General features: G+C 55.5%; 1 protein-coding gene across 2 annotated transcripts in view; it reads right to left on the bottom strand.

Moving 5' to 3' along the window:
• CLEC18C (C-type lectin domain family 18 member C) overlaps window positions 1-15,950 on the bottom strand; it is a 48,299-nt gene that overhangs the window by 19,440 nt on the left and 12,909 nt on the right. For both annotated transcript variants that reach the window (XM_074968355.1, XM_074968356.1), the window contains exons 5-9: window positions 7,734-7,855; window positions 7,474-7,581; window positions 3,996-4,088; window positions 2,067-2,173; window positions 44-173 (exon numbers count right to left, since the gene is read on the bottom strand). In XM_074968355.1, coding sequence (XP_074824456.1) covers window positions 44-173; window positions 2,067-2,173; window positions 3,996-4,088; window positions 7,474-7,581; window positions 7,734-7,855 — 560 coding nt within the window. The remainder of the gene's footprint in view (window positions 1-43; window positions 174-2,066; window positions 2,174-3,995; window positions 4,089-7,473; window positions 7,582-7,733; window positions 7,856-15,950) is intronic.

Below are 15,950 nucleotides of genomic sequence, written 5' to 3'. Positions count from 1 at the left end.
GGGTTCCAGCTGTCCTTTGGCAGCAAAAACTGCAGTCACTCACCGATCCAGAAGTTCCGGGTCTCGAAATCCGGCTCTGTCACCTCATTGGTGGGTTCCAAATGCCCCAGGTAGAAGGCCAAAATATCCTGCACTTTCTGATTTGTGATCTGGGCCAGCATGGCTCCTTTCTCCTGCAGGGGATCAGACCCAGACAGCCCAAATCAAGAAATCCAGCCAGCCAGCACAACAGGCTAACCCTTCCCTTCATCCACAGTTTAGTCCCTGCAACCCAGACGGGCCAGTCCCCCGTCTGAGCACTTCCCGCATCCCCACCAAGATGTATCCTGAATCCATTCCAGGCAGGCAGAGGAGTCCAGTTCCCTAGCGTCTTCTCTTCCACAGGGAACGAAGGGACTGAAAGCTCCCACCAGCTGCGTGGGCGTGAAAACAATGGGGCCCGTATGGCCCATGGGAGCCCAGAGGCTTTGTTCTTATGGAACGGACACTCGATTGAGCGACACTTGCTCTCCCAGCTGATCATCACCCCTGTGGGCAGATTAACTCCCCGGGGCTCCGAGCCAGTGCAGTCAGTCTGTCGCCTGCACCAGGTGTGCACGAATCGCTCTGGACATTGGCCTCGGGGGTCAAAGCCAAGACCCAGCCTGCAAATGGAGAGGAAATTTCCAGCCACATACGAGGTGGCTTTCGGCTTCCAATGCTGTGGCAGGAGCTGGCCTGGGCTGTTTGCTCCCAAACCCCTGCCATGGAAGAGGGCTCAGGCTGCGACATGTGGCATCCAAACAGGACTGGACGCTCCCCTGGGGCGACTCGGGAGTGAAATCAGTGGAATGGCCCGAGGGGCGGGGGAAGGGCTGGCATGTTCCGTCTCGCTGTGTGCTGCACCCGGCCGCCCTCGCAGATATCCTTTCCTACGGCCTGTCCCCTTGGTTCGGCAGGGTTGATGATCAGCTCTGAAATGCCAGGGGGCTCGTGACACCCAGACCTGCCTCCGGGGTGTGCTGTCCCCTCACAGAAAGCCATTAACAAGCCAGCTCAAGGGGGGCTCTTTTAGCTACAGTGCAGAGGCTGTTTGAGCCAGAGGCCCCTGGTTCAAGCCCTTGTGCCAGGACCCATGGGACTAGCACCAGGGTCTACAGAACCTGGGCCGGCTGCCACTCCCACACCACTGCTAGGCCAGCCAGAGCCCAGTCCCAGAGCACTGCCGAGAGTAGGCACTGCAGGAAATACCGCCCAAGTGACAGCACCCTGCAGCCTCTGATGGGCCCACGCGCACTGTGTAACCCAGGAGGGTGCCCCAGCAGGCCGTCTGGCCTGCTGTGACTCCAGACCCCATCTCGTTGCCTGCTCTCCAGTCTCTGACCCAGCTTCGCTCCGACCCTTGCTCTTACTGACCTTGGCGATTACTCCGATCCCTGCTTGCTGACTAGCGTCTCGTGACTGTCCTTAGCGTGTGGACACAGCCCAGCCGTGACCAGCAGGCCACACTGCCTGCACCCCAGTCTCTTTCATCCGCCCCGGGGCATCGTGTAACATTTGCTCAGAATTCGGCACTTCAGAAACCACAGTTTGTATCGTGCCCACCACGCGCTCGGCCCGTGCCATAGTGGTTCTGAGGAGCCGCTGGAGACCGCCCGGGGTCCCAAGTGAATCCAGATCCCTGCATTCCTTATAAAACGTGGGCCCTTGGGGACTGAAGAGACCCCAGGGCTGGTGGGAAAGAGGGAAACTCCCTCCCCAGAGGGTTTTAGCACATGCTCCAGTGCTGTGCAGGTGAATCCCAGCCTGGATTTCGTTCCCCTGTCCCTAGACTGAAATATTATCAAATGTGGCTTCCTAAGCAATACACTGGCTCTGTGAGCATGAGTGAGTGAGGCTGCCCGCTACTGGATGCCCCACAGAAAAAGTAAGAGACCTACTACCCCTAGCAGCTCAGGAGCTCTCCTTTAGTTCAAGCAGTTGCAGCCTGTGTTTTGGGACTGGAAGGAGTAGGGTCTAGCCCTGGTTTCTGGCTCTCTCTGTGAACTGGGTCTGTTGACTGCAGCACAAGGGCTGATGGGGGTTACCTGGCATTTTATTTTGGCTTCATAATACGTGTCTGCCTCAGAGGAAATCATGAAGCAGTCCCCGTCTATCCTCAGGTCGCAGGTATGGAAAGGGAACTGAACCTTCGCTGTGAGAGGAGAGAGAGGGAAGGATCAGTCCCTGCTTTAACCCCAGGAACTCTCTGCCTGCAGGAGAGGAAGCAGAGCCCTCTATACGCACCAGTCCAGTCACTCACCAGGCAGCCTCTCACCTGTAACTAGGGTTGCCAACCCTCCAGGATTGGCCTGCAGTCCCCAGGAATTACAGATTAATCTTTAATGAAAGATTATGTCATGTGATGAAACCTACAGGAACATGTCCAACCAAAATTGGCCACCCTCCCTGTAACTCTCCTCAGCCCAGCAACCCAGGGGTGCAGGAAATGGAACCTGAAGGATTAAGTTCATGCTCTGCTCTGCTCTCCCCCAGGGTGTCACTGTTACACCAGGCATTACTCCGGCCCAGCAGCCTTTGCATCAGGCAGGTCAGCAACTCTTAAAGGAGCCCGCACTGGTATTCAGACGTTTGGGGGAAGTTTGTTCGGACTCCCCATAAGTGTGGCACCATTCAGCCCCTCCCCTTGGGCAGCCAGGGGGGTTCATTTAACAGCAGCACGTATCCCCTGGACTATTTTGTTCAGTTCTGCCCTCATCCCCAGTGCCACCTGCACAGAGGCCTGGGGTTCCCACAGGGCACTGCCCCAGTCTCGCTGGTTCCAAACATGCACTGAATGGCATCAAGATCTTCCGCCTCTGACCCAGCCAGTGATGGGCCAACTAGCCTGAGCAGATCCAGCCACAGCTGGGGAGCATCACATCTGCAACTTGGTCTCATTTCTAGCCAGCAGCTGGGACCGGGAAGGAGGCAGGAGGCGACACTGAGCAGCCGTCTCCAGAACTGAGACGGATGGGCAGAAGAGCAACAGATTACAACCAACCAGCCCACCTTGTCATTTACACCTTTGCAAAGTGAGGGGCGAACCGGGCAACCCCCTGCCCCCAAGGGCATTTAACACTCACCCATGCAGCCATGCAAACTGGGACACAAGGTGCTGACCAGGGCGATCGGGCCCCGGGAGGGGTCCAAGCCTGGCAGTGCACTGATGCCAACAAGACAAGAGCAGCAAGGGCCCCATCCCTGGAGTAATTCTGTGCTCACCTGGCCATGCACTGGAGAGCACACGGCAATCCTGGGCTACGCTCCCCCACCAGCACCAGCGGGCTCCAACCAGGCCTTCCCCATTCTAGCGTCTGTTTTCCTCGTAACCCTAGCCACGTAGGGAACCCACTGGAACCCCTCTCGCCTGGGCCAGGGGGACTTCTGCCATGATCCGTGTCTGGCCCTGGCAGCTCTTGGGGCAGGGGCTGATTATAAACAGCCGCTGAAAATGAGTTTGAATTTGGGGGCAAAACAATGGCTAAAGCTATATGTACCCGATGCTGAATCTCGGCAGGCCTCCCACACCCTGCCAGCTCCGGACTCTGCCCGGCAGCCAGACACAGGGTGCAATGGACTGGGGTGCCCCTTGCTCAGCCTGAGATTAAAGAAATATAAAGAACCACGCAGGGGCACAACTGATGCCACGACAAAGCTGCCTGGAGTCCCGGGCCCCCAGGGAGCTTGGGACCCCCAGCAAAGGAGCTGAATGCTGAAAGCAGAGGCTGGGCTGAACTGCAGCCTCCCTTAGTGACCAGCTTGTGAAACAGGGTCAGCAACCACCTCTGAGGCCCCATGAGCGGCCTGTGCCCAGCTGGGAATGGCCTCTGGGCGCAGCCTGGGAGGAGAGGAGCCAAGCTGGCTTCCTGTGCCTGTTGGCAGGGAGTGTGGGGCTGCACTGGGCTGGGACTGCAGCTGTCCCTTTCCGGAGGCCGTAGGGGGAACCATCCACCCCCTGCAGAAGCTGAACTCACTGCCGCACTCTGCTCCGCCGTAGCCGATGTCACAGAGGCAGGAACATTCCTCTGCCCTGAACCTCCCGTGGAGACACTGGATGCTGCACTTCACTGCAAGAGATCCAGGCAGTTAGTCTGCATCCTGGCCTGGCGCTGGCTCCCCAGTCCTTGCCAGCCTCCCAGTGGAGCCAACACAAGCTCTTAAACACCTCGGCAAGCACCACAGACACATAACTGCAGGGCTCTGCAATGCACACAGGTGCATTATACTGACACCGCATGGGACACACACCCTGAATGGGTCATGTCCGCGCACACATCCTGCATGGGTCACGCACGTCTGCACACATACACACACACACATTGTATGAGACACACAAGCAGACACTGCATGGTGGGGGGGACGGACACACACACCTCCTGCATGGGTTACATGCGCACACACATTTCATGGGACACATGAATACATACATACACACATGCACCCTGCATGGGCCATGCACACACACACACTGCAAGGGGGACACGCACACACACTGCATGGGACACACACACGTGCACACACACACTGCAAGGGACACGTACACGCACACTGCATGGGCCATGCACACACACACAGCACTATGGAGGCAGTGGTAGCCACTCCATAGCCAAGGCTGAGCCTGGACTTCCATCCCAAGCCATATTTCCATCCTTTGTGCCCACCGTGGATGGGAGCTGAGCTGATGGGTTTGCACATTGGGAAGCTTCAAACAGGGCCTGGGTGGGATTTTCTCTGGGAATTTGGGAGCTGCTGGGATCTAGGCGTGTATTTGCTGTGCATTCCTAGGTTCCCCAGTGCAGATGCTATATTGGCCCTCATGTGGCCAGTGGTGATGGGTCCCTGGGACCCAGCCCTCATGCTCAGATGCAGCCACTGGCATGGGGCGGTGTCACGTCCCAAGCCATTCCAGGGGAGGGTTATTTAGGACTTGTCACCCACCTGCCGGGAGCCGCAGAGGGTAGATCTACTCTGCAAGACAAGACCCAGAGCCGCGAGTCCCGAGCCTGGGTCAGCTGACTCAGGTTTGCAGGGCTCAGGCTGCAGGGCTAATAGCAGTATAGACGTGTGACGAAGTTGGGGATTTTTGTAGTGTTTTACGTTAATAGTGTGCGTGCACCTCAGTTTCCCTGTGCGCTGCATGTTTAATGAGGTGGTGGGAGAGGGGTTGTTGTTACAGGGGACCGGGTGTGACCTCGTCTAGCAACCGGGACCCCCGGGCAACGGCCTGGAGATGGGGTACCCTAGCAACTGGTGACCTGGTGACCAAGAGGTTCATCCCAGCTTGGGCTATAGGAGGACAAAGGGCTGAGGAGAGAGGACCCTTGTGACCTGTTTACCTGGGATGGGAGACAAAGGAGAGGGGAGGAGCTGTTGGGGGGGATGATATTGGACAATCCGCTGGAAGGAGAGGGCTGCTGGACTGGGGAGAGAGAGGAGCTGAGCCCACTTGGATGCAGGGGAGACTTAGGTGTACTGTGCGGAATGAGGCCAGGCCAGAGGCCCTGAGAGTTTCCTATGCTGGGTTCAAAGGCTCAATAAACCCTCCTGTTTTATGCTGGCTGAGAGTCACTCCAGTCTAGATATTGGGGTTGCATTATTCCCTCTGTGTGCGAAGGCTCCAGGGGTCCAGAGTGAGTGGACTCCCTGAGGGAGCCCACAGCGAGAGACAGACGTGCTGAGGGCTCAGAGAGATGTGGTTCCAGGAGACGGAGGGGCCTACGGCTTAACCCCTGAGAAGGGCAGTCGCAGTGAAGGGGGTTCCTCCTAGGGACCGTACAGAGCCGAGAGAGAGCACGAGTCCTGGGAGTCCATGACAGGACGTGCCTGCCTGGGCTGGAGCCTGGACTCATTTGGGGAGGGTCTTGGAGCCCGGGCTCCAGCCTGCGTGGGAACAGCTACACTGCTGTTTTATCCCCCGCAGCCCAATCAGCTGACCCAGGCTTTGAGACTTGCTGCCGTGGGTTTTGTACTGCGGCAGAAACGTATCCAGGGAGCAGGAAGGGACTGGGCTAGATAAGCCAGTTCCACGATTCCTGGGACGCCTCGGGCCTGATAGCTACTGTTCTCAAGGCTCCCTGCAGAAACCCTCAGGATGAGAAAACCTGGGCGATGTCCCAGGGTGACTGGCCCCTTTAAAAGGGAGCTGGTAAACCTGTGACTGACTGGCCAGCTGCCTCCCAGTAGGGCTAGAGAGAAGAGGCCACAGCAAGGAGAAACTGAGGCAGCTGGTTGGTCGGGAAGGACAGGGGGCAGAAGCAGCAGAGAGACGCCGGAGGGAGGAAGCAGCAGGAGAGCAGTAACTGCGCGCTGCTGGCGATGAGTGCGGGGAAGGCCGGTGAGGTCTGGCTCGAGCTGGGAGCCTGGCCCAGTTGCAGGAAAGCTTGTGCAGTGGCCCCTATGAACAAGTGGAGGCTCCAGCTTGGTGAGGGTAAGCCGGACCCAGAAGCCAGGGGCTGCCTCTGCAGAGGGGTGCCCAGGAGCAGGGTTAGGGCTCACTGGCAGGGAGACTGGGCAGTAGGACGCTCCAGGGAGCCTCTCCCAGGAACACTGACATGGGGCTGGAGGAGAGACGTGGGGCTTGGAGCTCTTGGGTGGGGCCCTGGAATAGGAGCTAAGGAACTGGGGCAGGGGGCTCATGACTGTTGGGTGGTGACCTTGGACAGCAACCCCTGAACGGGAGTGAAGGCTGCTGCGTGGTAACCCTGGTCGGCGCTGGGGTTGGGGAGGGCCTGTCTGTACCACGAGGGATCTGTGGACTGGCTCTGTATATGAATTAAAGGGGCTCAGTTTGCTGCTGAGAGACACAATATTTCTTTGCACGGCTGGATGAAGGGGAAACTGAGGCAGGCCCCTCCGTCATGCTGCAGCTTGCTGCTGGAGGGTGCTCAAGGGGCCACCTTTCACAAGGGGAAGAGGTGAGACTGTAGCGGGTTCTTGAGCTAGCAAAGGGTGAGGAGGCTAATTAGGCTTTTGGGTACAGGGAAGTGGGGCAGGAGTGTCTCCCTTCACCACATCAGGCTGCTCCGCTGGCCCCACGCAGGGGTTCCCTGCCCCACTCTCCCTGCAACACGGAAATAAGCCCTACAAGGATGTTGTTGCAGTTCTCAAGGCAAAGCCAATGTTAGCTACCCCCTGATACTTCTCAGGGGATGGTAAACTAAGAAGAAAGAAAACCAGAGGGAAGGAGCAAACTGCACAGATAGGGCAGGCAAAAGCCTGTAACTGCCCCTGGAGAGACATCAGCCTCTGAGCTCCAGTGCTGCTCATCCCATCCCTGCCACTTCATCCTGAAAATGCTTCTGCTGTGCAGCCCCACGCAGCCCCACAGCACTCCACATACAAGACTGTAATGCAACACAATGACCATGCAATGCAGGCGTCTCACCTTGGGTGCGGATGGCAAGAGGCATCCCTGTGCACCCTGCACACACCCATGGCAGCCAGCTGTCTCACCTTGGCAGTACCGGCCTGTGTACCCTGGCAGGCAGTCACAGTGGCAGCTGCTCATGTTCAACCGCCCATCGTTCCTGCAGCTCATCCGACAGGGGTTCCTGGGGACCTCTGATCAAACAAAAGGCACAAGGCGGCTGTAAGATGGCAGGTGCCCAGCTGTGCCAGCCAGTGCCCAGGGCCCCACTGTGCCAGCAGGGCAGGGTGACTAGCATAATCTAAGTTAAGTGAAGGAGCAGGGCAGGGGGAGAACTGGCACTCACCACACAGTCCTCCGCTGTGATCCCACGACTTGAAGCATCCGGAGCATCCTGAGGTGCAGAGCGAACACCAGGCTCCTTTCTTGTAAGGGATGATCATCTTCCCATTCATCTCCCAGTTCCCCCTGGGGGCGGAACAGACAGGCATGGAGCCGCAGGGCCAGGGGCCCCAGCGACTGTCACAGGTAGGCCCCGGGGCGCTCTGCCTTTCCAGCCCCGCCCAGGGGCCATGTGGGTTATCCCCAGGCAGCTGGCCCTATGATATGCAAGAGCCCACATTGCAGTTGGAGGTTCGGCCACAACTTCCCACCTCCTCTGCTTCACCACTGGAGCTGGGCGACCAGCCTGTGAGCTGCAACTGGCCCCTAATGCTTAACAGAAGGGAGTATAGCATCTTCTGCCCAGGCAAGGCCGGCCAGCTGATTAGCCGCACCACTTTCTGCTCCCAAGCCCCACCTACTTTAATTATAAGCCACACCCACCATCCTCTTCCCAGGGGCCAAGTTTTATCTTCTTTCATTGTAAGCCCCACCCACCTTCTACTTCTGTAGGACCAAGCTCCGCCTACTATTATAAGCCCCACCCACTCTCTACTTCCATTGACAGACCCACCCACCTCTTTCATTGTAAACCCCACCCATCTTTTACTTCCCTGGGGCCAAGGTCCTCCCACTTCCTGGTGCAAAAGTTGCGGATCTCTCTAGACATCCAGATAGACTTATGTGTAGTGCTGGAGAAGAGCCGGCGGTCATGGTACATGTAGGTACCAATGACATGGAAAAGATAGGAGAGAGGTCCTGGAGGCCAATTTTTGACTTCTAGGTAAGAGATTAAAGTCCAGGACCTTCATGGTAGCATTCTCTGAGATGTTCCCAGTTCCACACGCTGAGCCAGTTAGAGAGGCAGAACTGCAGAGTCTCAATGCGTGGATGAGACGATGGTGTAGGGAGGAAGGGTTTAGATTTATTAGGAACTGGGGAAACTTTTGGGAAAGGGGGAGCCTATACAGGAAGGATGGGCTCCATCTAAACCAAAATGGAACCAGATTGCTGGCACTTAACATTAAAAAGGTCATAGAGCAGTTTTAAAACTAAGCGCTGGGGGAAAGTCGACAGGTGTGGAGGAGCATGTGGTTCGGTTAGAAACATCCCTTAGGGGAGGATCTATTAATGGAGATTCTCTATGTCCTAGTAAGGAGGAGAGGATGGAAGATGATAAAATACAGGTAGGATCTGATGAGAAAGTCAAATGAAAAAAAATCCCATTCAATTACATCATGTAATGGCACACAGCTAAAAAGAGACACTTTTAAAAGTGCTTATATACCAATGCTAGAAGTCTAAATAATAAGATGGGTGAACTAGAGTGCCTCATATTAAATGAGGATATTGATATAATAGGCATCACTGAAACTTGGTGGAATGAGGATAATCAATGGCACACAGTAATATCAGGGTACAAAATATATCGGAAGGACAGAACAGGTCATGCTGGTGGGGGAGAGGCACTAGATGTGAAAGAAAGCTTAGAATCAAATGAAGTAAAAATCTTAAATGAACCAAACTGTACCACAGAATCTCTATGGATAGTAATTCCATGCTCTAATAATAAGAATGTAGAGGTAGGGATAGATATTACTGACCACCTGACCAGGATGGTGATAGCGACTGGGAAATGCTCAGGGAGATTAGAGAGGCTATTAACATAAAAAACTCAATAATAATAATAATGGGGGATTTCAACTATCCCCATACTGACTGGGTACATGTCACCTCAGGGTGGGATGCAGAGATAAAAGTTTCTTGATACCTTAAATGACAGCTTCTTGGAGCAGCTAGTTCTGTAACCCACAAGGGGAGAGGCAATTCTTGATTTAGTCCTAAGTGGAGCACAGGATCGGGTCTAAGAGGTGAATAAAGCTGGATCCCTTGGTAATAGTGACCATAATACAATTAAATGTAACATCCCTGTGGTGGGGAAAACACCACAGTGGCCCAACACTGTAGCATTTAATTTCAGAAAGGGGAACTACACAAAAGTGAGGAGGTTAGTGAAACAGAAATTAAAAGAAAAGGAGGACTTGTGGCACCTTAGAGACTAACCAATTTATTTGAGCATAAGCTTTCGTGAGCTACAGCTCACTTCACCGATGAATGCATCCGATGAAGTGAGCTGTAGCTCAAGAAAGCTTATGCTCAAATAAATTGGTTAGTCTCTAAGGTGCCACAAGTCCTCCTGTTCTTTTTGTGAATACAGACTAACACGGCTGCTGCTCTGAAACCAGAAATTAAAAGGTACAGCACCAAAAGTGAAATCCCTGCAAGCTGCATGGGAAACCTTTTAAAGACACCATAATAGAGGCTCAACTTAAATGTATACTCCAAATTTAAACACCCAGTAAGAGAACCAAAAAAGTGCCACTGTGGCTAAACAACAAAGTAAAAGAAGCAGTGAGAGGCAAAAAGGCATCCTTTAAAAAGTGGAAGTTAAACTAAATCAGGAAATGCAAGACCCCAGGTGTCACTTACAAGGAGGTCACCAACCTGCTGGGGGAATATCTCCGTAAGTGGGGGAAGGGCACAGGGACATGCAGAGGAGATGTATCACCTGGTGGGGTTGGAGCAGCTGTAGGACATCTGCCCTCCAGACCTTAAGATGTGGTTAGTGGACCAGAAGCCTAAAGATGTGTGCAGTGCAGGTGCACTGGCGGATGAGTTTGTGGACAGCAGATTGGGGGGAGGAGGGAGACCCACATCGGGGACTAAGAAGGGGAGTCACCCAGAGACTTCTCAAAGGTGGGACTTCAGGAAGCCCAACTCAGGGGTGCCCATGAAGGCTGGGGCAGGCCGACCCCCCTTGTGGGATTTGCAGGACCTGAAATGTAATCACTGTGACCAAAAAGGACACAAGGTGCCGCAATGCCTGAAGATGAAGGAAATGTTGTCCAAGCCTGGAAGTGTCAACTGGGTGGTAGCCCACCCAGAGGGGGCACCACCAGTTCAGGGGGCCGCAGTTGACATGGCAGGGCCAGTGGGAGGGGACCACCAGGCCAGGCCAGCAGGAGAAGGTGGGGCTCCAGTTTCAGGGCGCCCGTTCTCAATCCATCAGGTGAGTGTGGGACAGGCCCTGGGGGACAATTGCCACATCATCCCCATTGAGGTGGGGGGAAGGAGTGTCCAGGGGTTCTGGGACACGGGCCCAGAGGTGACACTGGCCTGGCCGGAGGTGGTGGACCCAGACCAGCTAGTGCCTGATGCATACCTGACCCTGAGAGGGGTGTTCGGGCCCCCCATCAAGGTGCCTGCAGCAAGGATACATCTGAAATGGGGGGCTAAAGAGGGCCCCAATGAAGTTGGGGTGCACAATCAGCTACCCATGGAGGTACTAATGAGTAATGACTTGGAGGACTGGCCAGATGGCACTCAGAGAGCCCTGGTCCTTACCTGGAGCCAGAGCCAGCAAGGGACACCCTGTCCCGATCCAGCAGTGTAGGGCTGGGGGAAGCGAAGCACTGAGGATAGGGCTCGACAGGGCTGGGCCTGAACCTCTGTCCCAAGGTGGGGAAACCGAGGCACAGCCAGCCAGGGCTGTGGCCCCCAAACCCTGCAGCAGAATTCCAGAAGGAGCTGTAGGAGGATTCCTCCTTAGAGAAGCTGAGGGCCCTGGCTGGCCACAGCGCTGCCGGATCCCAGGGGGAGGACCACTGGGAGAGATTCCTGTGGGAGAAGGGATTCCTGTATGGGAAATGGGCTGGCCCAGGGCAAACTGAACCTTGGAAAGCCAGGAGGCAGTTGGTGGTTCCCCAGAGGTACCGCCGCAGACTGTTGTATTTGGCCCACGATATTTCCCTTTCGGGGCATCAGGGCATCCGCCACCAGGCAGAGGCTGCTGCAGGACTTTGACTGGCTTGGGGTCTTTGGCGCAGCCTAACAGCATTGCAGGTCCTGTGACCCCTGCCAGAGGGTGGGGAAGGCCCGGGATAAGTGTAAAGCAGCTCTGAGACCATTGCCCATCACAGAGGAGCCTTTTGAGAAGGTGGCCATGGACATAGTGGGGCCTCTCAGCAAGGCAACCTGGGCTGGGAAGAAATACATTCTGGTGGTGATGGATTTCGCTACGCGCTACCCTGAGGCGGTGGCTCTGTCCTCAATCGAGGCAGCCACTGTGGCGGACGCGGTGCTGACCATTTTCAGCAGAGTGGGATTCCCCAAGGAAGTCCTTACAGATCAGGGGTCCAACTTCATGGCAGCCTTGCTCCAGTGCTTATGGGAGAAGTGTGGGGTCCAGCACACCTGGGCCTCAGTGTATCACCCTCAGTCCAACGGGCTGGTGGAGAGGTTCAATGGAACCCTAAAGATGGTGCTGAAAACATTTATGGACCAGCACCCACAGGATTGGGACAAGTATTTACTCCACCTGCTGTTCTCATACAGGGAAGTGCCCCAGGAATCCAAAGGGTTCTCCCTGTTCGAGTTGAGAGGAGAGTGAGGGGACCCCTGGACTTGATGAGGGACGAATGTGAGGGGAAGGCCTCTCCCGATGGAGAATCGGTGGTGGAATATGTAGTGACTTTCCGGGAAAAGCTCACTGAGTTCATGGGCTTGGCCAGGGGAAACCTAGCCAGAGCCCAAAGGAAGCAGAAGATCCGGTATGACTGCTCAGAGCTGGCCCGCTCCTATGCCACCAGGGACCAGGTGATTCTTCTCATCCCCATGAGGAAGAACAAGCTGCAAGCTGCCTGGGACAGGCTCGTCAAGGTCATCAGACAGATAAATGAGGTGAACTATATGGTGGAACTGTCCAACCAGGCGCACAGCCACCGGGTGTACCATGTCAACATGATGAAGCCGTACTGGGACAGGGAGAAGTTGGTACTGGTCATGTGTGGGCAGCGGGAGGAGAAGAGAGAAGATCCCCTGGTGGGCCTCTTCCCTGAGATGGGTGGCACCCCTCACTGGAATCAATTCCCCTCTCTGACCAGCTAACCCCTGCCGAGCGGGCTGAGATCAGAGGGGTGCTGCATTCATACCGGCAGCTGTTTTCCAACCGGCCTGGGCTCACTAACCTTGCCGTTCACCAGGTGGAGACGGGAGCCAACCTTCCCATCAGGTGTTCACCATTCAGGGTCACTGGGAAAACAGCCCAGGACCTGGAGACAGAGGTCGGAGGCATGTTGGCTTTAGGGGTGATCCAGCCGTCCTTCAGCCCCTGGGCCTCTCCCGTGGTGCTGGTCCCCAAGAAGGATGGGTCAATCTGGTTCTGTGTGGACTATCGGAAGCTCAATGCCATCACCGTGTCCGATGCCTACCCCATGCCTAGGATCGATGAGATCCTAGACAAGTTGGGGGGCGCCTGGTACCTCACTACCATGGATCTCACCAAAGGCTATTGGCAGGTGCCTTTGGACCCAGAGGCCAGGGCGAAGTCTGCTTTCACCACCCAATAGGGCTCTTCAAGTTCCTGGTCCTGCCTTTCAGCCTCAGGGGGCCACCTTCCAGCGTCTGGTGGATCAGTTCCTAAGGGGGATGGAGGACTTTGCTTTAGATCAGGGGAGGTCAACCTGTGGCTCCGGAGCCATATGCGGCTCTTCAGAGGTTAATACCCGGCTCCTTGTACAAGCACCAACTCCGGGGCTGGAGCTACAGGTGCCAACTTTCCAATTTGCTACAGGGTGCTCACTGCTCAACCCCTGGCTCTGCCCCAGGCCCCAGCCCCACTCCACTCCTTCCCCCAAGGCCCCCGCCCCTTTCCTTGAGTCTGCTGCGCCCTTGCTCCTCCTCCTCCTCCTCCCCGGACCCGAGCCTCCTGCACGCCACAAAACAGCTGATCGCGGCGGGCGGGATGTGCAGGGATGGAGGGTTAGGTGCTGATCAGTGGTGCTGCTGGAGGGTGGGAGCTGGGGGTAGGGTGGGGGGAGCTGACGGGGAGGCTGCTGACGTATTACTGTGGCTCTTTGGCAATGCACATTGGTAAATTCTGGCTCCTTCTCAGGCTCAGGTTGGCCACCCCTGCTCTAGCGTATATTGATGATATCTGTTGTCTTTAGCCAGAAGTGGGAGGAGCATGTGTCTCAGGTGAAGAGGGTGCCGGGTTGCCTCCAGGATGCAGGACTGACAATAAAAGCTGGAAAGTGCAAGGAGGGGATGGCAGAGGTGTCATACCTGGGCCACAAGGTGTGGAGCGGCCACCTAAATCCAGAGCTGGCCAAAATGGAGGCAATCACGGACTGGCCCGTTCCCCAGACTAAGAAACAAGTCCAGGCTTTCATTGGGATGGCGGGGCACTACTGGAGGTTTGTGCCACACTTTAGCTCCCTGGCAGCTCCCCTCACGGAGCTTTGTAGGAAGGGCAAGCTGGACAAGGTGGTCTGGACCAAGCAGTGCCAGGGGGCTCTCTGTGCACTGAAGGAGGCAATCATCCAAGGCCCGGTGCTGGTAAACCCAGACTTTGACAAACCCTTCCTGGTGTTCACTGACACCTCAGACCCCGGGCTGGGTGCAGTGCTGATGCAAACCGATACTAAGTGGGAGAGACACCCCATCATGTACCTGAGCAGGAAGCTGCTGCCCTGGGAGCAGGGCTATGCGGCCATAGAGAAGGAATGCCTGGCCATGGTGTGGGTCCTTAAAAAGCTGCAGCTGTATCTTTTTGGGAAGTGCTTCACTGTGAACACTGACCATCGCCCCTGACGTGACTTCACCAAATGAAAGGGGCTAATGCCAAGCTCCTGAGATGGGCCTGCTCCTCCAGGGTTATGACATGGAGGTGGTCCATGTGAGGGGCAGTGCCAATGTTATAGCCAATGCTTTATTACAGGGCGGGGGCCCTGAATTTCCCCAGGTCACTAGCTAAGTGACCCCGCTCAGTTCAGACTCGAAGGGGGGAAAGATGTGATGAAGTGGGGGGTTTTCTTGTTGTTTTCAATGGTTTGCATGCAGAGGGTGTGGGACTCAGTTTTCCTGGGTGTTACTGGTTTAACGAGGTGGTGGGAGAGGGAGTTTGTTGTTACAGAGGGCCAGCGAACGGCCTGGAGAATGGATACCCCAGTGCCTGGTGACCTGGTGACCGGGAGGCACCGCTGGGGAGTCACAGCCAGTTCTGGCCAGTGGTAGAACAATGGGCTGCAGGGAGAGGACCCGGGTGACCTGACCAGCCGGTTCCAGCCAGAGGGAAAACAAAGGGCGGATGAGAGGCGAGGCTGAGAGGAGAGGAGGCCCAGACGGCCTGTTTACCTGGGACAGAAGACAAAGGACAGAGGTGGGACTTGGGGGACGGTGATATCGGGTGCCCACCTGGAAGGAGGGGGTCTCAGGGCTGGGAGGGGAGAGCAGCCAGAGCCCACCTGGGGGCTGGAGAGACCTAGATGTACTGTCCTGAAGGAGGCTAGGCCTGAGGCCCTGAGAGTTTCCCATGCTGTGTTCAGATGCTCAATAAACTCTCCTGTTTTATGCTGGCTGAGAGTCACTCCAGTCTAGAGATCGGGGTTGCATTATTTCCTCTGGGAGTGAAGGCCGGGGGGTCCAGAGTGAGTGGACTCCCTGAGGGGGCCAACGGCGAGAGACAGACATGCTGGAGGCTCAGAGAGGTGTGGTTCCAGAAGGTGGAGGAGCCTACGGCCTAACCCCCAAGAGAGGGTGGACCCCGAGAAGGGCTGTTGCACTGAAAGAGGTTCCTCCCAGGGACCGTACAGAGCTGAGAGAGGGCACAAGTCCTGTGAGTCCATGACAGATGTCAATTTTTAAAAAGGGCACCAGAGGTGATCCCAGCAATTACAGGCTGGTAAGCCTGACTTCAGTACCAGGCAAACTGGTTGAAACAGTAGTAAAGAACAAAATCGTCAGACACAGAGATGAACATAATTTGTTGGGGAAGAATCAACATGGTTTTTGTAAAGGGAAATCATGCCTCACCAATCTGCTAGAATTCTTTGAGGGGGTCAACAAGCATGTGCACAAGGGGAATCCAGTGGCTATAGTATACTTAGATTTTCAGAAAGCCTTTGACAACGTCCCTCACCAAAGGCTCTTAAGCAAAGTAAGCTGTCATGGGATAAGAGGGAAGGTTCTCTCATGGATCAGTAACTGGTTAAAAGATAGGAAACAAAGGGTAGGAATAAATGGTCAGTTTTCAGAATGCAGGGAGTAAATAGTGGTGTCCCCCAGGGGTCTGTACTGGGAACAGTCCTATTCAACTTATTCATAAATTATCTGGAAAACAGGG

The sequence above is a fragment of the Natator depressus genome, chromosome 12, assembly GCF_965152275.1.
Source record: "Natator depressus isolate rNatDep1 chromosome 12, rNatDep2.hap1, whole genome shotgun sequence".
NCBI lineage: Eukaryota > Metazoa > Chordata > Testudines > Cheloniidae > Natator > Natator depressus.
Note: the sequence above shows the minus strand (reverse complement) of the source record. Positions and strands in the feature narration are given on the sequence as shown.